Below are 26,114 nucleotides of genomic sequence, written 5' to 3' on the forward strand. Positions count from 1 at the left end.
GTTACTTGAGAGTCCCGCACATGAAATTGTCTCTAAAAAGTGTCAACTAGTCCAGAACTATAACTCAAGAGCTTACTGGGCGCCTTACACAGCTTATTCCCAATTCTGCTTAAGTACTGTGACATATCTACTGTTCTGTGTTAAGCCCCCCCCCCCCTTCCAGTTGAAGAAGGTAGCTTATAGGGGTGAATATTTGATAAGGTTCCATTTAATGTCCATATTCAACAATTATCTAAATGGTAGACATTTAACAGAGATAAATTTCATAATTACAATGTTAAATAATATGTAAACAATATAAGATAAGAGTTCTTAGCAGATCACACGCCAGCAATTTTTTTCCTTCTTTATAAAGTACCGGTAAACGGCACTTTCCCAATTACGAAAAAACTACAAATTTCCCAATTGCTGTCCAAAAAAATCCCAATTTAAGAAAAAAAAAAAAAAATATTTTTTTAGTTTCCCTATGCAGCTCTATGGTTTGAACCTAGGTAAATATAATATTAACAGCTTGAAAACACTTAGTTATCAATTTTAAAGTATTTGGGAGCATAAAATTAAATACACCAATTTCCCAATTTGAGGGTTTCACGACTCGATTTTTCCCAATTTTCAGGCTTTCACGACTCAATTTTTCCCAATTGGACCGGTACGGGTACTTTTCCCAATTGGACAAAAAAAATCGCTGCACGCTTCAAGCAGTTTTATGCTTTGTGGAAGCAACTAACCGCCATGTATTTTAGTAACAGTGTGTTGTCCGAATTCTTAAAGGGTAATTTTCTTGATTGTTTTATAAAAGAATGTCAAACAAAAAAACAAAAAACAACCATATGGAGCTAAATATATTTAAACTTAACTTAATAACAGTTACATTAAGTAGCTTTATATGCAGAATATTTATAAATGGTCAGTTATGGCTCTGTCCGTAATTTTTCAAGTCGACACTGTGACGAAGAAAATTTCATCTACCGCACGGGAATGATACGGGGATACAACTTTTTCCGAAAAGTAAACATTCTTTCAACCTTTTACGTCATAATTAAGCAATAAACAGAGCGCAAAAAAAGTGAAAACCATCAAAAAGTTAGTAAAATTGTGAACGTACTTTTATTCAGTGTCAACATTGTTCTTCCATTTTCTTTGATATTTCCACTTCCTGTTCTTTTATGATTTTCAAATATAATGTATTCTAAGATGCCACAAAATAATGTGTGCGCAATGTGTTTTTGAGACAAGTAGCATGCTGTTTGTGGATGATCAAATGCCTGAATGTCATCACCGTTACAGTCCACACCGTTAAGCTGAATGAGTAACGGTGATGACAACATCGTAACGGTGTGCACAAATATATACACACATTATGGTGTGAATAAACTTTTTCATATCGCCGATTGTTTTTCAAACAACATCGCAAATTTTACATGGAATTTATCAGACAAAAATGGAGAATTAATACAATTGGAATCAGTTCTGTCAGAATTCCAGAATGTCATCACCGTTACGTTCCACACCGTTACGCTGAATGAGAAACGGTGTTGACAATATCGTAACGGTGGAGAGAAATTTATACAAACAATATGATGCGAATAAAGTTCGTATTCATATCGTCAATTGTCTTTCAAACAACATCACAAATTTTACATGGAACTTATCTGACATACTTTCTAGTAAAAAAAACAATGCGAATAAACAAGAATATAAAAGTATAAGATAATCTGTCCACACCGTTACAAATGTGACAACACCGTTAAGCCGCATAAAAAAGAAGACTTTAATATACATTTAGATTCAACAAAAACTGGAAACCTGTTTTAACATCATAAAGTCTTCAAAAAGGTGTCCAATGAAAGAAGAATTTAGTATATAAACATGTTCCCAAACATTTTATAGAAATTCTTAAAGTTGTAAAACGTAATTAAAATGTGTATTTACACCGTTATGCACTTAACGTTCTGATAAAGTCATTGACGATTTGGAATTGATGTAATAGCCACTCATGATCACTTTATACCATAAAACAAAGCCAAAAAATTCATTTAAATTAAGTTGAAATAAAATAATATTATCAAACAAGTATTTATGTCCGTAACGAAGTTCTCTTCACAGCTTTTGACGTGCGTCAAATAAGCCTTCATAATCGCGATCTGGGTCACATCAGGTCGTGCCCAGCTTAGGTTGACATCCGTCTGACATGTACCTAACTGATAAACGGTCTGTCGACACTGCTTTACTAATTGTGTTTTGGAATATTTTTTTTATTAAGAATGGAACCTTATCAAATATTCACCCATAGAAGTACCACTGTCCGTCATGTTTTGATGGATTTTGAAATAATTTGCAACAAATGTTAACCATAGTAAGTTAATGCGTAGCACCTGTCTTTGCCCTTAACCATATAAATTTCTTTATTTGCTTTAAAATTACCCTTTATTGATGAATTCTTAAATAATTTGGCACAAATTTCAACCATCATAACCCTTTACCACTTATATACGTATTTTGATGTACCTTTTAGCCTCTTAGAAAGTTACATTTAATTAAAGACCATTCTTACTGGATTCAAGTTTTAAAGGTTCCATTTCCAACCCTAAGATACTGATGAGCAGCAAACAGCATAAAACTTTAACAGACTGCGTGTTTATTTTTATTTTAAAACATGAACAAAAACCCATTATTGGTATTATATAAAAGCGTCATCCTGAATTGCGTATATTATATATAATAAAGTACTATTCTTGAGCTTTCTCCTATGTATTTTGTGGTTTTGACGTGGACTCATGATCCATGCATAAAAGCATGTCAAATAATTATATTTTACTGCTATCATGCATAAAGGATAAAATACAACTTGGATTTGATTTACACACAAAAAGTGCATTTGTATATTTAACTCAAATTGTTTTATAAGTTTTATAAGTATTATGGGAACCATGAATCTGAACTCTAGACTGTTTACACTACATCTGTATCATTAGGCTTATGTGCTTATTCACATGCATTCTAAATAGTAACCCTTTCGTTTACAAGGGATGTAACTGAGTTGAATGAAAATTACAAATGCATGTGCGTAGCCGGAAAATTTAAGAAATTTGAAATTAAGAGGGAGTGTTTTATTTTTCCATAGCGCGTAATGGTAATTTATATTGTTTCTCAATGTATATTGATATTGCTAAAGTAGATGTAAATTACAAGAGATAAAGGCTGAACCATGACACCATGGGAGCCAGCACTATACATTGATCTTTTATATACATAGCACAGATCATGCATTAGGGCAATTTAGAGTAATATATTATCTATACACAGTTTTAACAAGCTTGATTCTATTAATTATTAATTCGAGGTAACTCTCGATTTCGCTCGAGCGGGAGTTTCGACGCTTTCGGAATATGACTTTTTCGGACACAGCTTGTCTTACCAGTCTGTAAATTCTGAGTAGTTTATTTGCTTGGCATGCTCATTTCCTTTAAACAGCGTGAAGATTTTTCCCTCGAATGACCATGCCCTTTGGACGGCGCTAGGTTGCTTGAGACGGACGGAAGCCGGTACTTCTGCGTTAGTTTTGTGAGATCTTCGTTCACAAATATGCCAGACCCTTTGAATTGTTTTGCATTACGGAGAATGTCTATCTTGGTTTGTCGTCTGACAAATCTTACGATAACAGGCCGATTCGTATTGGGTTTATATTTTCCAAGCATGTGGGCTATGTCTATATCACTGGGTGAATGGAGCTACCCAGGTGTGCATTTACGAGTGAGACGACTTTATTTGTCACCGCCACCGATGATTGGCGATCCTGATCTTCTGGAACCAGGGCGATTCTAACGTTGTTTCGGTGACTATATTGCTCGGTGTTATTCGCAAACTCTTCGTGATTAATTGATTCACCGGCTTTCTTATTTTCTAGGTTTGAATTTTGTTGTTTGAGATCTTCAATTTGTTTGGTTTTTGTTGCGTTTTCCTGTTTAAGTAATTCAATTTCCCGCTTTTGTTCAAAAACGTCGCTTTCAAGAATTTCAATGCGACGAATGACGTTTCCAAGAAGCTTTTCTTTTAATTGTTCAACTGTTTCCTTAATCATATCTTTTATGAAGGTTGAGTCGTCTTTTGTGAGAACGCAGGATAATTTGTCGCTTATTTCATCAAGGCGTTTTTCAATAGTTTTTTCACTTGAATTGCTAGTTTCATGTTGGGTATTTGTTACAAATGTGGTCATTGTTTTCTGCTTTTTCGATCCTTGTTTTGATTTGCTTTTTGAATTTTTAGCATGACTGTTATTTTTGCTTGAAGTTTCACTTTTCTCAAACACTGACGTTTCTAGCAAGCTTGTGTTTGTAGACGTTTTGCTTGCAGTAGACGAAAGTGTCCGCTTTCCTGCGTTCATTTTCAATTACTTGAGCGTCTTTTAATGAGAGAAAAGTAGGCTTATATTTATGATTAACGGTAAATGCTGCGGCTTATACAAGTTTGATTGCAGGGTTAATTTCACAAATTTGTCCTCTTCATGCGTGACGTTTAATCAGTCAGGTAGAGCGTGATGGATGAACGGTACTGTCTAACCAGCTCGAACCGCTCAAACCGGCCCAGAATGTTTACCGGTAATCACAAAAAATACCCTACCCGTTTTTTTTAGCGTAGAAAAACGTCAGTCAGTTTATCAAAATACTTATTTTGTTTCACATAATTTTTTAGGTACATTTTTTTTTAGGTTAGTCAGTTATATTTACACTTATTTCACACTTTTCCCACTTCAAATCCAACTGATTGCACATGTTATTTTAAAAATTGAACCCTAAATTTTATTGTTTGCTGTTAACACCGGAACGGGATTTCATTTGGAAACATGTCTTGTTTTAAATATGCATCATCTCCTCCGAATTATTTTATGTAGTTTTTCACACTTTTATACATGTTGATCTAAGTCTGTTTTTGCTTTGTATTAACGGCAATGATTAATTGAAAATGTCAGCCTCCGAGCAATTCAATCAAATAATTATATGGCATGTAGGAGGAGCTTTTATTTAGTTAATTTGCTAGTGTGGTTTCAATGATAAAAAACAAACACATACACTACACTGCTACTCCAATATAACACAGAATTGATATGTTGGGGTTTAACTCTTTCACACTCAGAGGCAAAGTGAAAATTGCTATGTGCAAACAGCCTAACACCAGAACAGCTTGCGAGTAACTTGTAGTCTGTTCAGGTTTTATGCTGTTTGCTGCTTACCAGTATTTAAGGGTTGGAAATGAAGTCTTTAAAACTTGAATCTAGTAAGAAAGGTCTTCAATTAAATGTAACTTTCTAAGGGACTACAAACACGTCAAAATATGTATCTAAGTGGTAAAGGGTTAAAAAATGTATAGGTGAATGATAACATGATAATATACATTGCACATAGTGGGCTGAGCACTAATCTCATAATGTGGTAACTGGTTTCGTTAATAACGCCAGTGCGGGGCTGTTGACAGTGGTATATTGGAATTGCAGTGTATGAGCATGCAGACGTTATTTTGTTCTTTTACTCATTACATATGTACACATATTTCAGCGCCACACATGGGTCATTTATACTCCAGTGTCATAGCGGATGCTACAGCGCGGCACAGGAATATCAATGGTCACGATGTCACCTTCTCAGTTGGCACTGATGAGCATGGCCTGAAGGTTGGCAGCTTTATGTAGAAAATAGTTAAACAGTCCATGTAATAAAAACATAATGTTTATTGATTTGTTTTCTATTATTCTTATTTGCATTTAAAAGTTATGAACAGTGAAACAAAAATAAAAGTTTAAGAAATTGTGCGTGTCTATTCATTTAAAAGTATGAGCTTTACTACTCCATTTGTGTATGCCTATTTGAAAATCATCCATTTTATGGCAGGGATCTAGGTAACATATATAGCAGTGTAAAATATCTATAAAAAAATATTGAACAAAAGCATGGCAACATCAAAGATACTTTAAAGCGACTTGTTAACATATTTATTTTTTTTCAAAATACATGTATATTGATGTATACATACGTGCTACAAATGTTCAGTTGAAACTTCATATGTCTTGGGGAATCTCTTGTTTATTAACACACATAAATGAATTTATATACAGACTTATTGACTACATTTTAAAAGGCTTTTGCTTCAAACATTTTTCCAAAATTGGTATCATTTTTCAGATTCAGCAGGCATCTAAATTACATAACTTGGAACCAGAGGTGTTTGTTTCACAAGTGTCGCAAATGTTCAAGGTAAGTTTTTTAATCTATCAAATTAAAGACTTTTTATTACAAACTTATTTTTATGTCCCCCACTATAGTAGTGGGGGACATATTGTTTTTGCCCTGTCTGTCTGTCTGTTGGTCTGTTGGTCTGTCTGTTGGTCTGTTGGTCTGTTTGCGCCAACTTTAACATTTTGCAATAACTTTTGCTATATTGAAGATAGCAACTTCATATTTGGCATGCATGTGTATCTCATGAAGCTGCACATTTTGAGTGGTGAAAGGTCAAGGTCATCCTTCAAGGTCAGAGGTCAAATATATGTGGCCAAAATCGCTCATTTTATGAATACTTTTGCAATATTGAAGATAGCAACTTGATATTTGGCATGCATGTGTATCTCATGGAGCTGCACATTTTGAGTGGTGAAAGGTCAAGGTCAAGGTCATCCTTCAAGGTCAGAGGTCAATTATATGTGGCCAAAATCGCTCATTTTATAAATACTTTTGCAATATTGAAGATAGCAACTTGATATTTGGCATGCATGTGCATCTCATGGAGCTGCACATTTTGAGTGGTGAAAGGTCAAGGTCATCCTTCAAGGTCAGAGGTCAAATATATGTGGCCCAAATCGCTTATTTTATGAATACTTTTGCAATATTGAAGATAGCAACTTGATATTTGGCATGCATGTGTATCTCATGGAGCTGCACATTTTGAGAGGTGAAAGGTCAAGGTCATCCTTCACAAGGTCAAGGTCATCCTACAATGTCAAACATCATATAGGGGGACATAGTCTTTCACAAACACATCTTGTTCAAAGTTGCATAACAAGCCATGTAATACGGTTCTATGTATTTGTGTATGCCATGATGCCGTTATGTGGATATAATTGTCGATTTTTCAGACCATGTTTGATGGCTTCAGCATTGCCTACACAGATTTCATTAGAACAACAGAAGGAAGACATAAAGAAGTTGTTCAGCATATATGGGTAAATGGACTTGTACAAGTAATTGCACATGTGCATCTTGATGTGTGAAAATGGGGCTTAATGGATGTGTGTAAAGTGTTGACCTAGAATAGCCTGTGTAATCCACAGAGGCTACAGGCTAATCAGGGACAACACTTTCTACCTAATCTGGATTTCTTTAAGAAAAGACTTACTTTAAACGAAAAGTAAACAAGTTGAAAGTGTCGTCCATGATTACCCTGTACAGACAACGTTTTAAGGTCATGTAACATCGCTCCACTGCACTAGTAAATGCATATTGAATTAATTGTTGTGCAAAAAGAGTTGTTGTCCCCTTCTGGTTTCACCGGAGGGGACTTATGGTTTGCGCTCTGTGTGTCCGTCAGTCCGTGTGTCCGTGAGTCTGTCACACTTTTCTGGATCCTGCGATAACTTTTAAAGTTCTTAATATTTTTTCATGAAACTTGAAGCATGGATAGATGGCAATATGAACACTATGCACATCATTTCATTTTGTTCATTTTGTTCCTACATCAAAAATTCTGGTTGTTATGGCAACAAATAAAATTAAAATAATAATCTGACAATGGTGGAGCCGGTAGGGAACATATATTGCTAGGCAATAGTCTTGTTCAGGGAATGGGTCAAGGACATCTCTTCTGTAACCATTCAGACAACTTGTATGTAAAACCAAAACAGAAGTTGTCATTGGTTCTCTTCAATTTGGCACGCGTTTCTCGTCTGCACCACAAGATAGCAGCCAGAATCAGGACATTATTAAATGGACCTTGTTCTGTGAAAATTGGGCTGAATTCAAAGGTGTTAAGAGTCGTCCCTGATAAGCATGTGAAGTCCACACAGGCTAATCAAGGATGACTCTTTCAAACTTTATGGAATTTTTCATTTTAAGGAAGTATCTTTTAAACGAAAATCCAGTTTAGGCCGAAAGTTTTGTCCCTACCGGTAATTAATCTGTACATGACAGTATAGAAGCTTAGTGTTTTTCCTGGTTAGCTAAATGAAAAAAGTGATTTGGCCAGGGCTATTCTGTGGTCTATTTTGATATTGATCGCAGTTCTAAAGTTTGTGCAATTATTAACACTTATATAATACACTAAATAACATTCTTGTTATTAATTATACCCCCACAAACGAAGTTTAGGGGGGTATATAGGAGTGAACTTGTCTGTTGGTCGGTCTGTCTGTCGGTCCGTATTAAGTGTCCACTCTCTTATTCAAGTAGTTTTCATCCGATCTTCACCAAACTAAGTCAGAAGTTGTATCTAGATAATCTTAAGGCCAAGTTAGAACATGGACCATGCCAGATCAAAAACTAGGTCACAGGGTTTTACACATTTAGCATGGTGTCTGCTCTCTATTTCAAGCAGTTTAAATCCGATCTTCACCACACTTAGTCAGAGGTTGTAACTAGATGATGTGTAGGTCAAGTTCGAACATGGGCCATGCCGGGTCAAAAACTAGGTCACGGGGTTACTTAGTGTGTTTTAAACCTCACCATGTTGTTCGCTCTCTAATTCAAGTAGTTTTCATCTGATCTATACCAATCTAAGTCAGAATTTGTATCTAGATGACCTTAAGGCCAAGTTCGAACATGGGCCTTGCCTCGTCAAAAACTAGGTCACGGGGTCACTTAGTGCGTTTTTTAACATTCAGCATGGTGTCCTCTCTCTTATTCAAGTAGTTTTCATCCAATCTTCACTAAACTTGGTCAGAAGTTGTATCTAGATGATGTCTAGGTCAAGTTTGAATATGGGTCATGCCAGGTCAAAAAATAGGTCACGGGGTATCTTAGTGCGTTTTAAACCTCACCATGTTGTCGACTCTCTAATTCAAGTAGTTTTCATCCAATCCTCACCAAACTTGGTCACAAGTTTTATCTAAATGATCTTTAGGACAAGTTTGAACATGGGCCATTCCGGGCCTAAAACTGGGTCACGGGGTCACTTAGTGTGTTTTTATGTCCCCCACTAAAGAAGTGGGGGACATATTGTTTTTGCCCTGTCTGTTGGTCTGTTGGTCTGTTGGTTGGTCTGTTGGCTGGTTTGCGCCAACATTTGCAATAACTTTTGCAATATTGAAGATAGGAACTTGATATTTGGCATGCATATGTATCTCATGGAGCTGCACTTTTTGAGTGGTGAAAGGTCAAGGTCATCCTTCAAGGTCAAATATATGGGTCAAAATTGCTCATTTCATGTACACTTTTGCAGTATTTCAATATTCAAGATAGCAACTTGATATTTGGCATGCATGTGTATCTCATGGAGCTGCACAATTTGAGTGGTGAAAGGTCAAGGTCAAGGTCATCCTTCAAGGTCAGATGTCAAATACATGTGGCCAAAATCGCTCATTTTATGAGTACTTTTGCAATATTGAAGATAGCAACTTGATATTTGGCATGCATGTGTATCTCATGAAGCTGCACATTTTGGGTGGTGAAAGGTCAAGGTCAAGGTCATCCTTCAAGGTCAGAGGTCAAATATATGTGGCCCAAATTGCTAATTTTATGAATACTTTTGCAATATTGAAGATAGCAACTTGATATTTGGCATGCATGTGTATCTCATGGAACTGCACATTTTTAGTGGTGAAAGGTCAAGGTCAAGGTCATCCTTCAAGGTCAAATATATGAGTCAAAATTGCTCATGTAATGTCACTTCTGCAATATTGAAGCTAGCAATTTTATATTTGAAATGCATGTGTATCTCATGGAGCTGCACATTTTGAGTGGTGAAGGGTCAAGGTCAAGGTCATCCTACAAGGTCAAACGTCATATAGGGGGACATTGTGTTTCACAAACACATCTTGTTTATTATTCAGCATGGTGTCCGCTCTCTAATTCAAGTAGTTTACATCCGATCTTCACCAAACTTGGTCAGAAGTTTTATGGAGATGATCTTAAGGCCAAGTTAGAACATGGGCCTTTCTGGGTCAAAAACTAGGTCAAGGGGTCACTTAGTGCGTTTTAAAAATTGAGCATGGTGTCAGCTGTTTTTTGTGAAGACGACATGCAAAATAGTATGTGTCAATGCAGCATGTGGGGGTATTCGTCACGTCTGTGACAAAGCTCTAGTTTTGCTTTGCTGTGAACTCAAAATACATTCAAAACTATAATTTGTTGTAAGACCTTTGATAAGATCCTGCACTTAATGTGTTTGGGCAGAATCTTTAGAAAGCCTGGCAAGTATTGATCAAACCCAGGACCATGGGGTCAAAATGTGAATACCTTATCCACTTTACCAAAGAAAATTGTTTTGAAATACATATAAGCCTCGTTTTGGAAAAATGGGGTTAAATGCATGTCGTGTCCGGTGTTGTCCCAGATAAGCCTGTGCCAACTGATCAGGCTAATCTGAGATGACACTTTATGCACATCCATTAAACCCCATTTTCCCAAAACGCTGCTTATTTGATAAAACCTCTTTGCAGTCTGAGCTAATGAGACAGGGGTTTATCTACAAGGGGGAGTACTCAGGATGGTACTCGGTGTCAGACGAGGCATTTCTGGGTGAAAAAGACGTCCTCGATAAGACTGATGATCAAGGGAACAAATTCAAGGTATTTTGTTCAATATCAGGCCTTTTCTTCACCATTCTGAGGAAAATGCATTTTCAGCATTGGGATTTTCTTTGAACAGACCATTCTAGCTAGCCTGTTCCTTAAGATAAAATGAGACTAACAAAACAAACAGTATTATCTGTATTTCACAGACCTTTTCCTAGCATATCTAAGGGTCCATTAAACTGACCCATTTTTCGAAGTTGAATGGTAGAAAAAGTAATAGTTTTTCCTCTTATTGGGGAAAAACTAATTTGATATAACTCAATATAATAATTAAAGTATAAGAAAAACAAATTAGTTATGTACTTTTTTAGACGTTATTGAAATGGCCTAGCCTTCCATTTATTATCGACAAAACTGAAAAAGGGTTAAAAAAGTTAGCTTTAAATTTGGGTAATATTGCCTCATTTTAAAGAAATTCTCTTAGGTAAAGGGACCTTTTTCTTGGGGGGAAGGGGCCTATATAAAGCCATTGCTTAAGAAGGAAAAAAGCCCTGCTTATAATAGCTTTGTCATTGATTGTGTACTCAGGTGTCTGCGGAGAGTGGACATCCTGTTACCTGGCTGAAGGAGGAAAACTACGTGTTTGCACTGAGTCAGTTCAAGGATAAGCTCAATGCCTGGCTGGACAAGGGAGGTAATTACTGAGTCAGTTCAAGGACAAGCTCAATGCCTGGGTGGACAAGGGAGGTAATTACTGAGTCAGTTCAAGGACAAGCTCAATGCCTGGCTGGACAATGGAGGTAATTACTGAGTAAGTTCAAGGACAAGCTTACAAAATGCATACATGCCATACCTTCTGATTTCTGCGGGGCAGTCCTGCTTTTGGGATGTTTGTTCTGCTATGGGGGCATAAGACTTGTCCCAATTGTCCCAATTAAATTACATCACGAGATATAGCACAAAACACGCGCCAGACTTAATATATTCGGAAAAGACGAAAAAAATATTTTGAAAATTTTGGAGCTACGAGGTTTGAGAACGACAGCGACGATATGTAAACATAGAACATTATAGTATGGTATATTCTTTGAGTTTGGTTATCACATGAAATCCCTTGAAAGAACGTTCACACATGATGTAGTTTGTTACGGATAAAATGTTTTAACACAAATGCCACAAAAACAGGTAAATATTGTAATTTATCATAACTTGATATATAGAATCTTGCATAAGTGGTCGTTTTGTATTGAATTTATTAGACAAGTCATCTAAATAAAGATAAAAACGAGGCTTGCCGAGTTTTTTTATCTTTATTTATATGACGAGTTTAATAAATTCAATACAAAATGACCACGAATCTAAGATTCTATTTATATTATGACCAACACATTTTCTTTTTATTTTATGCTCTTTTCACTGTTTATTCACATTGTAAAAGAGTTAAACTGAAGAAATTCGCTGGAATAATGACGTCATTTTGCGTAAAAAAATTGACGTCATTTCACAGTTATATAACTAGTGTAATAACACCCGTGTAATAAACACAATTGAGCATTGCGTAATTTTACTACTGGAGTGTAGGTCATGTTATAAACATTCTTATTAAATATTTCCTTCTGTATGTATTGTTCATATAGTGTTTCTAAGTAACACAAAATCGTTTATTTATGAGTATTTTCCATGCTAAGTTGTCTTTTGACATTTTTTAACAAGTAATGAACCTCCACTGCATCGTCAGTTTTGAGGATATATATATAGTATGCAAATCTTGACATTAGAACAGCCAATCAGAATCCATTACTCAAGAAGAACATTATTTTCAAGATGGCGGTTTGACATTATCAACACAATAGTTTATTTTGATGTTTACAGACAATAAACATTTTTAAAAAATGCAACATTATTTGTATATTTATAAAATATTTGTGATGAAACATCTTTATAAAAATTACAGACGACTCAAGGGGAAAATTGCATACAGGATTTTTTACTGAATTTTTTTTTAATAATAAATATTGCATTTCCTCGAGTCATTATAGATAGCATTTAAACTTTTGTTTTCAGTGATATATCCCAAGAATTTTGAGACAGATGTTCGTTGCTATGTCAATGACCTTTGTGACCTCTCTGTGTCAAGGTCACACTCGAGGTTGACCTGGGGTATCCAGGTACCAGGCGACCCTTCTCAAACAGTAGGTACATATACTTTCATTTGTTTCATCATGATTTATGTCCAATTGTGTGACATCTTTAAGGGCTGTGGTGGTTAGAGGGGGGGATGTGAAATTAAAATTGAATTTGAAAAAATCAGATTTTAATTTTATGTGGGTTGACAAATCATATGGATCACACCTTGTATCTGCTTAACCATAAATAAAAAGGGCTTAGCAATTGTGTTTTCTCTATTTTCACATCAATATTAAGCTATATACTATGTGTAAAATGCTTTTTTGTCCATTTTATACCATACCAAAATTTATTTACGAGTCTATGTTTGATAAAAGTTTAATATTTCACCATTTTCAAATGTTTGTTTCTGCTTTTCATTAGTTTTATTATTTTCAATTTCCTTATTAAATGCATTTAAACTAATATTTGGGCCGTGCTATGTAAAAAAGGGGTTTTATGCAAGTGCGTACAGTGTTGTCCCATTAGCCTGTGCAGTCTGCACAGGCTAATCAGGGACCAAACTTTCCACTTTTATGATGTTTTTTGTTTCAAGAAAGTCTCTTCTTAGCAAAAATCGAGTTCAGGCAAAAAGTGTCGTCCCTGATTAGCCTGTGCAGACTGAACAGGCTAATCGATGACTTCATTTCACCCACTTGCATTTAACCCCCTTTTCACAGAGCGAGACTCATTTTTGATTTCAAGGTTTTCCTTTTACTCAAACCTTGATTTTCTACTTCCATATTTGCTTTTTACTGACGGAAGGGTTTATCTCTAATGTTGTAAAAACTTGTTGCCCTACCCTTTTGAAGTTATTTAATATGAACATATTAAAGTAAATTTGCAAAGGCGTAGTATGTTTTATTTCCAGATCAAGTGTTGACTAAAAGCTTTATTTTGTATTTCCAGATCAAGTGTTGACTAGAAGCTTTATTTTGTATTTACAGATCAACTGTTGACTACAAGCTTTATTTTGTATTTCCAGATCAAGTGTTGACTGAAAGCTTTATTTTCTATTTCCAGGTCTATGTTTGGCTGGATGCTTTGTTTAACTACCTCACTGTGTCAGGATTTCCCACAAAGTCACAAAGTGTCTGGCCCCCAGATGTGCAGGTGATAGGAAAAGATATTCTCAAGTAGGTTGTCATACCTGTTTGGTTTGGAAAAGATATTATACAGTAGGTTGTCTTACCTGTTTGGTTTGGAAAAGATATTCTAAAATGGGTTGTCTTACCTGTTTGGTTTGGAAAAGATATCCTCAAGTAGGTTGCCTTGCCTGTTTGGTTTGGAAAAGATATTCTCAAGTAGGTTGTCTTACCTGTTTGGTTTGGACAAGATATTCTCAAGTAGGTTGTCTTACCTGTTTGGTTTGGAAAAGATATTCTCAAGTAGGTTGTCTTACCTGTTTGGTTTGGTAGAAATATACTCAAGTAGGTTGTCTTACCAGTTTGGTTTGGAAAGATGTTCCCAAGTAGGTTGTCTTACATGTTTGGTCTGTAAAAGATATTCTCAAGTAGGTTGTCTTACCTGTTTGGTTTGGAAAAGATATTCTCAAGTAGGTTTTCTTACCTGTTTGGTTTGGAAAAGATATTCTCAAGTAGGTTGTCTTACCTGTTTGGTTTGGAAAAGATATTCTCAAGTAGGTTTTCTTACCTGTTTGGTTTTGAAAAGATATTCTCAAGTAGGTTGCCTTACATGTTTAGTTTGGAAAAGATATTCTCAAGTAGGTTGTCTTCCATGTTTATTTTGGAAAAGATATTCTTCAATAGGTTGTCTTACCTGTTTGGTTTCCCCAATTGATTGGAAAAGATATTCTCAAGAATGTTGCCTTACCTATTTTGGTTCCCCCAAGAGGGTTTCAAACATAATACCTGTACAAGAGAAATATTGAGTGTTATTTTCACATATTTGAACTTCCTCTTGCGTGTACATCATATCGTTTGAGACTGACACACATACATATGTTTGTTTGATTATTTGGATTTTCAGGTTTTTATGCCCACAATATATACAGATGGGGAGAGGAATATAGAGATTGACATGTCTTATCATTCTTCTGTCCTTCTGTCTGTCTGTTGATATGTGTGGGGTTGACCCAAAAACACGTTTGTTTTACATAAATAATTTTTCCTACAAAGCTTTGATACTTGCATGGACGATGTTTTTGAACACCATCAACACACCAAAATCATTGACCTACTTTTTCATAAGGTCCAAAATCTTGGTTGACCTAAAAGTTTTCATCAAATATCAATACAGCTCGATACAAAACTATGATACTTGTTTAAATGTCATCTCTAAAAACTCTAAGAAAGGTTAAATAAAAAAGGCAAGTGAATGAATAATAACAACGCTTCCACAAGGTGCATAATTATGTGTTTCTAGAACGCAGAATCTTGTTTAAGCAGTATTTCAGGCAACCTATTCAGAATTTTTCTGGTTACTCTGTTTAGTGCACATACTTATGCCACTAACTAAAATTTGCCCTACTTGAATCAGAGGTACGAGAGGGAAAGGGTGGGCGTAGAAATGATTTCTGGACAATTTCCCACACAGGTTATGTGGCTGGGTTGGGAATTAAATATATGATACTTGGATTGGTATTCCAGCTCTCTACCAATAGAGCTAGATAGTGTGTGAGACCTGCACATATTGATGTTGCTCTATTGCCAGGTAGTGAGACCTGCACATATTGATATTGCTCTATTGCCAGGTAAAGAGACATGCCCATATTGATGTTGCTCTATTGCCAGGTAGAGAGACATGCACATATTGATGTTGCTCTATTGCCAGGTAGAGAGACATGCACATATTGATGTTGCTATATTGCCAGGTAGTGAGGCATGCACATATTGATGTTGCTATATTGCCAGGTAGTGAGGCATGCACATATTGATGTTGCTATATTGCCAGGTAGTGAGACCTGCACATATTGATGTTGCTATATTGCCAGGTAGTGAGGCATGCACATATTGATGTTGCTCTATTGCCATGTATTGGGACATGCACACATTGATGTTGCTGTATTGCCAGGTAGTGAGACATGCACATATTGATGTTGCTGTATTGCCAGGTAGTGACACCTGAACATATTGATGTTGCTCTATTGCCAGGTAAAGAGACGTGCACATATTGATGTTGCTGTAGTGCCAGGTAGAGAGACATGCACATATTGATGTTGTTCTATTGCCAGGTAGAGAGACATCTGCACATATTGATGTTGCTGTAGTGCCAGGTAGAGAGACATGCACATATTGATGTTGTTCTATTGCCAGGTAAAGAGACATCTGCACATATTGATGTTGCTGTAGTGCCAGGTAGAGAGACATGCACATATTGATGTTGTTCTATTGCCAGGTAGAGAGACATCTGCACATATTGATGTTGCTCTATTGCCAGGTAGAGAGACATGCACATGTTAATGTTGCTGTATTGCCAGGTAGTGAGACATCCACATATTGATGTTGCTGTATTGTCAGGTATTGAGACTTGCACATATTGATGTTGCTCTATTGTCAAGTATTGAGACATGCACATATTGATGTTGCTGTTTTGTCAGGTATTGAGACATGCACATATTGATGTTGCTCTATTGTCAGGTAGAGAGACAAGCACATACTGATGTTGCTCTATTGTCAGGTAGAGAGACATGCACATATTGATGTTGCTCTATTGTCAGGTAGAGAGACATGCACATATTGATTTTGCTCTATTGTCAGGTAGTGAGACATGCACATATTGATGTTGCTCTATTGTCAGGTATTGAGACATGCACATATTGATGTTGATGTATTGTCAGGTAGAGAGACATGCATATATTGATGTTGCTCTATTGTTAGGTATTGAGACATGCACATATTGATGTTGCTCTATTGTCAGGTAGAGAGACATGCACATATTGATGTTGCTGTATTGCCAAGTAGTGACACCTGCACATATTGTTGTTGCTGTATTGCCAGGTAGTGAGACATGCACATATTGATGTTGCTGTATTGTCAGGTAGAGAGACATGCACATATTGATGTTGCTGTATTGCCAGGTATTGAGACATGCACATATTGATGTTGCTCCAGTGTCAGTTAGAGAGACATGCACAAATTGATGTTGCTGTATTGCCAGGTATTGAGACATGCACATATTGATGTCGCTCTATTGTCAGGTAGAGAGACATGCACATATTGATGTTGCTGTATTGTCAGGTAGAGAGACATGCACATATTGATGTTTCTCTATTGCCAGGTAGTGAGATATGCACATATTGATGTTGCTCTATTGCCCGGTAGTGAGACATGCACATATTGATGTTGCTGTATTACCAGGTAGTGCCACCTGCTCACATTGATGTTGCTGTATTGCCAGGTAGTGACACCTGCGCATATTGATGTTGCTGTTTTACCAGGTAGTGAGACATGCACATATTGATGTTGCTGTATTACCAGGTAGTGAGACATGCACATATTGATGTTGCTGTATTGCTAAGTAGTGAGACATGCACATATTGATGTTGCTCTATTGCCAGGTAGTGAGACATGCACATATTGATGTTGCTCTATTGCCAGGTAGTGAGACATGCACATATTGATGTTGCTGTATTGCCAGGTAGTGAGACATGCACATATTGATGTTGCTGTATTGCCAGGTAGTGAGACATGCACATATTTATGTTGCTGTATTGCCAGGTAGTGAGACATGCACATATTGATGTTGTTCTATTGCCAGGTAGTGACACCTGCTCATATTGATGTTGCTCTATTGCCAGGTAGTGAGACATGCACATATTGATGTTGCTCTATTGCCAGGTAGTGACACCTGCTCATATTGATGTTGCTGTATTGCCAGGTAGTGAGACATGCACATATTGATGTTGCTCTACTGCTAGGTAGTGAGACATGCACATATTGATGTTGCTGTTTTGCCAGGTAGTGAGACATGCACATATTGATGTTGCTCTACTGCCAGGTAGTGAGGCATGCACATATTGTTGTTGCTGTATTGCCAGGTAGTGAGACATGCACATGTTGATGTTGCTGTATTGTGAGGTAGTGAGACATGCACATATTTATGTTGCTGTATTGCCAGGTAGTGAGACATGCACATATTGATGTTGCTCTATTGCCAGGTAGTGACACCTGCTCATATTGATGTTGCTTATTGCCAGGTAGTGAGACATGCACATATTGATGTTTCTCTATTGCCAGGTAGTGATACATGTATTGTCAGGTAGTGAGACATGCACATATTGATGTTTCTCTATTGCCAGGTAGTGAGACATGCACATAGTAATGATGCTGTATTTCCAGGTTTCATGCTGTGTACTGGCCAGCATTCCTCATGGCAACGGGTCTAGAACCACCTAGAAAGATCTTCTGTCATTCACACTGGAGGGTTGACAATACCAAGGTACAGTAAAACATTGTTTATAACATGAAAGTGCTCACTGTTAAAAAATATAATTAAACATATATCTACAATATTTATATATTTATTTATGTATTTAAATATAGTGATAAAGATCATGCTTATATAATAATAATGATAGTTTATGTAACTATGCATGTTTCATATATATTTTAAATATAAGTATGTAGTTTGCACTCAAGTCTTTAACGGCCTCTTCCTTAGGGCATCACATTGTTTATCTAATCAGTGCTGGATTGTCTTTATTGATAAGCATTTCAGCTTCAAATGTCTAAATATGCATGAAGATATTCACCGAATTATTTAAAAGTATGCGGTCAATAATGTGGAGCAGCAAGTACATGCTCATGTTGTGGAGAAGTGGGGTGAAATAACCATTTAATAGTAAATTTGAAATGTTACCATACATGGCTTAAGGCTTGTGTATGTTACTGATGTAAGTAGGGTTGAGCCAGAGTGTGATAATCATATTTTGTTAATAAGTGTTCTGTTGAAATACAGTTTAACGCTCAACAAGCAATTATAGGTTCCTGTTGGGCTGAGCAGAACTGGGGTGTCTAAGTCTAAATGAATGTTTGACATTATAGACCACATGATTAATTTTCTCTGGCTTCAGATGTCTAAGAGTCTAGGTAACGTTGTCGACCCATTTGCACTTAAGAACAAATATGGCGGCCAGGCGGACGTACTGAGATACTACTTGCTGAGAGAGGGAGTGCCGCACCATGATGGAAGTAGGTCTTCAATCAACTAAGCCTCGTTCTGGGAAATCTGGGCTTAATGCATGTGGGTGTCATCACAGTCTGCGCAGGCTAATCAGGGACAAAACTTTCAGCCTATACTAGATTTTAGTTAGAATAGGCTTCATTTAAAGGAGGGTCCTTAAAAGCGGAAAATGGTGTGCCTGATTAGCCTGTGAAGACAGCACTGGCTAATCTGGGACAACACTTGCGCTCATTGATTAAGCCCAGTTTTTTTTCCAAACGAGGCTCAATTTAACTAATACACATCATAACTTTGTAGAAAGTCCAGGTTTTGCAATGAAGCAAATAATTCCTGATCATCTTTTTTTTTTCTTTGCAATCTCTTTAAGTCCAAGTTATATTGGTTCCAGGGGATCAAAGGTCAGACTACAATAGTTTTTGCTGATATATGCCCTGTCTGCTTTACTATATATGGAGAGGATTTGTACATATCATTGCTCAAATAAGGAATTAGCTTAAGCAGAATAACAGAAGGGCTCACCTACCTTTTTTTGCCCCACCCTTTTAAAATATGCCTCAGCCTTTTGTCCACTTTTATCTGTCAATGTTCTGTTTCAGAAGTGACAAATGTTTTTTTTGCTATTGCTTGATAATTTTAAGGAGTAACATGCAGAATTGCTTGATATTAAAATCAAAATATATTTAATAAATAACATAGCCCTTGAAATTCTTCTGAATGTACAACTGGATATAAATACTTAAGTGGAACAACATTACTTAGTCACTTACAAGGTACAAAGTTTACCTTCCGACAAATTTTCACGGCTAAGGTCACCTTGTCCTTTTTAGCTCATCTATTTTTTGGACAAAAATTATGAGCTATTGTCATCACCTTGGGGTCGGCCTCGGAGTTGGCGTCAGCGTCCGGTTAAGTTTTGCGTTTAGGTCCACTTTTCTCAGAAACTATCAATGCTATTGCACTCAAACTTGGTACACTTACTTACTATCATGAGGGGACTGGACAGGCAAAGTAAGATAACTCTGGCATGCATTTTGACAGAATTATGTGCCCTTTTTATACTTAGAAAATTGAAAATTTTGGTTAAGTTTTGCGTTTAGGTCCACTTTTCTCAGAAACTATCAATGCTATTGCATTCAAACTTGGTACACTTACTTACTATCATGAGGGGACTGGGCAGGCAAAGTTAGATAACTCTGGCGTGCATTTTGACAGAATTATGTGCCCTTTTTATACTTATAAATTGAAAATTTTGGTTAAGTTTTGTGTTTAGGTCCATTTTATTCCTAAGTATCAAAGCTATTGCTTTCATACTTGCAACACTTACTAACTATCATAAGGGGACTGTGCAGGCAAAGTAATGTAACTCTGACTGGCATTTTGACAGAATTATGTGCCCTTTTTATACTTAGAAAATTGAATATTTGGTTAAGTTTTGTGTTTAGGTCCACTTTATTCCTACAGTATCAAAGCTATTGCTTTCATACTTGCAACACTTACTATCATAAGGGGACCGTGCAGGCAAAGTTATGTACCTCTGACTGGCATTTGGACGGAATTATGGGCCCTTTATACTTAGAAAATTGAAAATTTGGTTAAGATTTGTGTTTTGGTCCACTTTACCCCTAAAGTATCATAGATATTGCTTTCATACTTGTAACACTCACAAACTATCATAAGGGTACAGTAAAAGGACAAGTTGCATAACTCTGGTTGTCATTGTTATGGAATTATGGCCCTTTTTTGACTTAGTAACTTTGAATATATGGTTAAATTTTGTGTTTCGATCCATTTTACTTCTTAAGTATCAAGGCTATTGCTTTAAAACTTCAAATACTTTCATGCTATCATGAGGTTACTGTACCTGGCAAGTTGAATTTTACCTTGACCTTTGAATGACCTTGACTCTCAAGGTCAAATTATTAAAGTTTGCTAAAATTGCCATAACTTCCTTATTTATGATAAGTTTTGATTGATACTTTGACAAAACTACTCTTACCTGACATACCACAATAGACTCCACCCAAACCATCTCCCGAGCCCTCACCCCCTCCCCCCCCCTCCCCCCTCAATTTTTTTTTTTTTTAAAGATAATCTCACAAATGACCACCACACCCTCACACTATACCCCCACCCCCACCCCCCCCCCACCCACCCCCAATTTATTTTTTTTTCTTTTTTTTTTTTTTTCTTTTTAAGATCATCTCACAAATTACCACCACACCCTCATACTATACCCCACCACCCCCCCCCCCCCATTTTTTTTTAAACAGTTATGTTTGAAATACCGTCCAACCATCGCACCCAAAAAATCCCCCCCCCCCCCCTGATTTTTAAAAAAAAAAATTTCGCTTTTTGGAAGATAATATAATAAATGTCCACAACCCCACAATATACACCCCTCTTCAATCCACCCCTCCCTCCTTTGTGATTGAAAATGAGAGTCCCTTCACCTTTAAAAAGAAAATAGATGAGTGTTCTGCACCCGCAAGGCGGTGCTCTTGTTTAGTCTCCTGTGCCATTTTTAAGTCGAGCTACATGCCTAGCTTAAATTTTAAACAATATGACATATTGTTTTTGCCACAAGAGCCACATGCCTACCTTGAAGGTCAGAGGTCAATCAGTAGAACAGTTTTTGTGCATGGAATTATTGATGCCCCTGTGACATTTATCACCACAATCAATAAAGGTTACATTGATAGTAAATTTAAAACAAAATGTCTTTCAGACTTCTATGAAAAGGTAGCCATTGAGCATGTAAGTGACTGTGACATATTGAACCACTATGAATAAATGTAAATTTAAATCTTATTTCTTTTTACTTCAGACTTTAATGAGAAGGTAGCCATCGAGTATGTGAATGCCGACATAGTAAACACACTGGGCAACCTACTGCAACGCTGCACGGCCACCAGTCTAAACCCAGACCAGATCTACCCCAGAAAATATATGGACGTGTACCAGTCTAAATTCAACACTTCTGATAGGGAGACTTTTGAAAACCTGGAAATGCTTGTTGGTAGGTGAATAACATCAATTAGGGATATTTAAGGGACTTGTTCACAGTTTGATAAAATGATGATTTTTAAAATTGTCATTTTCAAAAAAAAGTGTATGCATTATGTGTAAACAAGCGAAATAATGCTCTTGACTAAGAAATATGTTTGAAACATTTGTTCATAAATGCATAATCATCATTCTAAATCTTAAAAACAATAAAGTCTTTATAAGGCTTTTCCCCCAAAAAACTGAAAATATGACGAGTATTAATATAGCCATTATGTTTAGGTCCCAATATAAAAGGCTTCATAGCGCAATGATAGCCTGTTGGCCTCTTTCTTATAGAGGACTTAGGTTCCAATTCCATGGGATGGCAATATGTTTTTTTCTAGCTATTATAAGAAGTTAGGACTATTAAAAACATATGAGATTAACTTTAGAAAAGACCTTCATGGACATAAAATTTTCACAGATTAGCACTTATTACAAGTAAGGTTAGCTTTGATTTTCATGGGTTTAATGTTTAAGAAATGACTTCCATTGAACTTTAGATCATTTGTAGGCATGGGGCATGGCCAAAGCTCTTGGGTACTTTACAATTGAGCAGGTATTATGGACATCATATTTTTCATGTTCAAATTTGGTACATCTTCATACGAAGGATGCAACTTTATGACAGTGCTGTAATTTAAAGAATTGCATGTCATGTATTTTTATACTCCCCCAAAAAATTTTGGGGGGGAGCATATAATCACCGCTTCGTCTGTCCGTGAGTGTGTCCGTCCGTCCGTGCACAATTTTTGTACGGCTATTTCTCAGCTATTAATGACTGGAATTCAATTAAACTTTATGGGAAGCGCCACTACCAAGAGGAGACATGCATATTATCAGCCGGTTCTGGTCGGATGATTTTTCACAGAGTTATGGCCCTTTGAAATTTTCCATTAACTGTACATATAGTGCAATTCTTGTCCCCCCAACTACTAGACGTTTCCTTTTATCTGAATATATAGTGCAATATTGTGACAAAAAAAAACTTTGGGGAGCATCACCCGTCTCCGACAGTTTCTTGTATTGATATTGTAACTTAAACAAAAATGGATTATTACATACATGTATTTTACCTTGCCAATATCCTTCCCTGATATCTTGTCAGTTTCCTTACATGAAACCTTGTACATATCTTTACCTGATACCTTGTCAATATTCTAACCTGATACATTGTCAATATTCAAGCCTGATACCTTGTCATAATCCTTACCTCTTACCTTGCCAATATTCTTGCCTGATAAAATGTATATTTCCTTACCTGAAACCTTGTCAATATCCTTGCATGATATATCATCAATATCCTGATATAGTGTCAATATCCTTACCTGACTTCTTGGCCTGAAAAATTGTCAATATCTGTACCTCAAACCTTGTCGATTTCCTCACCTGATACCTTGTCAATATCCTTACCGGATATAATGTATATATCCTTACCAGATACATTGTCAATATCCTTACCTGATATCTGTCACTATCCATACCTGATATATTGTCAATATACTTACCTGATACATTGTCAATATACTTACCTGATATCTTGTGAATATCCTTACCTGATACATTGTCACTATCCTTACCTAATACCTTGTCCATATCATTACCTGATACCTTGTCAATATCCTTACCTGATACCCTGTCAGTATCATTAACTGTTACCTTGTCAATACCCTTACCTGATGCCTTGTCAGTATCATTACCTGATACGTTGTCAATATCATAGCCTAAAACGATTTCAATATGCTTGCCTGATAACTTGTCGCTATCCTTGTTTGATACCTTGTCAATATCGTTACCTGATACCTTGTCACTATCCTAACCTGATACCTTGTCAATATCTTTGCCTGATACCTTGTCAACATCCTAACCTGAAACTTGTCATTATCCTTAGAGGATACCTTGTCAATATCCTTACCTGATACCTTGTGAACATACCAGCCTAATACCTTGTCAATATCCTTGCCTGTTACCTTGTCAATACCATTGCCTGCTACCTTGTCAATATCCTTGCCTGTTACCTTGTCAATATCCTTACCTGATACATTGTCAATATCCTTACCTTGTACATTGCCAATATCCTTACCTGATACCTTGTCAATATCCTTACCTAATACATTGCCAATATCCTTGCCTGTTATATTGTCAATATCCTAGCCTGTTACCTTGTCAATATCATTGCCTGTTACCTTGTCAATATCATAGCCTAATACCTTGTCAATATTCTTACATGGTACCTCGTCAATATCCTTGTCAATAGTCTGCCTGGTACATTGTCAATATCCTATTACCCATTTAATTTCTTTGCAATCCTACCACTGTTTGGTGCAATGTGTATTGTTCTCAGACTTAAAACTTCAGACAAAAAAACAACAACTTTAAATCAGATATTCACATTTGTATCAATAGGAGACCATAACTGATTTCAGAGTGTAATGAATCAACTTCTTGTATCTATCCTACTTATGTATATACGTTTTAGAATTGGCATACATCTTTAGAGAAGGCCATGCATTATGTTCAGTTATAACGTTGTAATTGATATAGACTTCCCTTTTATCAGAAGCTGTCAATAAGCACCACAAATACCTTCTGTTATGATATTGTTGTTGATATAAGGCTTTTCCTTTTTTCAGAAACGTCCAATAAGTACCACAAATACCTTCTGTAATGATATTGTTATTGATATAAGGCTTTTCCTTTTTTCAGAAACAGTCAATAAACATTACGACAACCTCAACTTCTACCTTGGCATCGAGAGCATTATGTCCTACCTGCGATGGTGTAACGGTCTCACGCAAGCACACGCGCCATGGAAACTTAAGAACTCAACCAATCCTTCCGACATTGAATACGTAAAAACGGTGATCCACATCTCGCTAGAGACACTCAGAGTGTGCGGGATTCTGCTGCAGCCAGCGATACCTGCTATCAGTGATCGACTGTTGAGTCGGCTGGGAATTCCCGCGGAGAAACGGACTTTTGAGCTCGCTAGAAAACCATATTTGAACTCGCCAGATTTTTACCCTTTAGGTCCAAATGATGGTGTTCTTTTGAAACGATTGGATGTGCCTAATAGCTGATACTGTTAGAGGGTTCTTAATTGTTTGTGTTTTATTATGATTTGATGTTTTTGCAAAAATTGTCATTGGGTGATGTTTGAATACCAAACGTGTATATGTGTGTGTCAAATGACACATTTATTGCAGTTATTTAAAAATTTGTCCTAAAGTTATAACAAGATTTTTATGCCCCCGGTAGGATGGCATATAGCAGTTGAACTGTCTGTCAGTCTGTCAGTCCGTCCGAAAACTTAAACATTGGCCATAACTTTTGCAATATTGAAGATAGCAACTTGATATTTGGCATGCATGTGTATCTCATGAAGCTGCACATTTTGAGTGGTGAAAGGTCAAGGTCATCCTTCAAGGTCAAAAGTAAAAAAATACAATCCAAGGGAAGTCAAAAGCTTTAAAAGGGAGATAATTTCTAAACCTGCCAAATGATATATTGAAATTTTATTTCAAAGCGGCGCAATAGGGGGCATTGTGTTTCTGGCAAACACATCTCTTGGTTTTTATGTTTTATATCACAAGTTTTGCTCCAATAAATGAGTGTAAACAATAAATAAGAATAACTATGTTTAGCATTGTATTACATCATGTTCACTCCAATTGTCCTAAATTCCCACACTCAGGTCAATATGCAAAAATATCATGTATTTTACTCAGATATAGTATGATAAGACATTTTACAAACGAAACGTGATGGACTCGATCTGTTGGTGACATAAATAGGAGTTTCACTGATTATTAACTCTTTCAATGCTGGAACCGAATTTTGAAGGCCTTTGCAAACAGTTTGGATCCAGATGAGACGCCACAGAACATGGCGTCTCATCAGGATCCAAACTGTTTGCTATTGAGAATTCTGATAGTATTCTTTGAAAAAAATCGAAGAAAATGCTAATTTTAGAAATTCAGCAGACGACATTTTAGCAGACGACAAATTTCCCAGCATGCAAAGGGTTAATTATAAGTTGAAAGGT

General features: G+C 36.4%; 1 protein-coding gene and 1 long non-coding RNA gene across 5 annotated transcripts in view; both read left to right on the forward strand.

Moving 5' to 3' along the window:
• LOC127836593 (methionine--tRNA ligase, mitochondrial-like) overlaps positions 1–25,712 on the forward strand; it is a 27,017-nt gene extending 1,305 nt beyond the window's left edge. For 2 of the 3 annotated variants that reach the window (XM_052363252.1, XM_052363253.1), the window contains exons 2-12: positions 5,553–5,668; positions 6,177–6,248; positions 7,124–7,210; positions 10,640–10,768; positions 11,303–11,408; positions 12,779–12,906; positions 13,904–14,016; positions 18,181–18,280; positions 18,915–19,032; positions 21,849–22,040; positions 24,776–25,712. In XM_052363252.1, coding sequence (XP_052219212.1) covers positions 5,553–5,668; positions 6,177–6,248; positions 7,124–7,210; positions 10,640–10,768; positions 11,303–11,408; positions 12,779–12,906; positions 13,904–14,016; positions 18,181–18,280; positions 18,915–19,032; positions 21,849–22,040; positions 24,776–25,149 — 1,535 coding nt within the window. In that variant the 3' untranslated portion in view covers positions 25,150–25,712. Of the gene's footprint in view, positions 1–880; positions 1,009–5,552; positions 5,669–6,176; positions 6,249–7,123; positions 7,211–10,639; positions 10,769–11,302; positions 11,409–12,778; positions 12,907–13,903; positions 14,017–18,180; positions 18,281–18,914; positions 19,033–21,848; positions 22,041–24,775 lie in introns of those variants that run through there. The other variant, XM_052363255.1, reaches the window with a different exon arrangement.
• LOC127836601 (uncharacterized) lies at positions 16,499–18,023 on the forward strand. Of its 2 annotated transcripts, XR_008028838.1 has the most exons (4): positions 16,499–16,639; positions 16,720–17,799; positions 17,880–17,919; positions 17,960–18,002. It is a non-coding gene; the product is annotated as an uncharacterized LOC127836601 (long non-coding RNA). The 2 variants fall into 2 exon arrangements; XR_008028837.1 differs by having other exon boundaries at positions 17,880–18,023.
• Positions 25,713–26,114: the final 402 nt, after the last annotated feature.

This window comes from Dreissena polymorpha, chromosome 6, assembly GCF_020536995.1.
Source record: "Dreissena polymorpha isolate Duluth1 chromosome 6, UMN_Dpol_1.0, whole genome shotgun sequence".
NCBI classification, from domain to species: Eukaryota; Metazoa; Mollusca; class Bivalvia; order Myida; family Dreissenidae; genus Dreissena; species Dreissena polymorpha.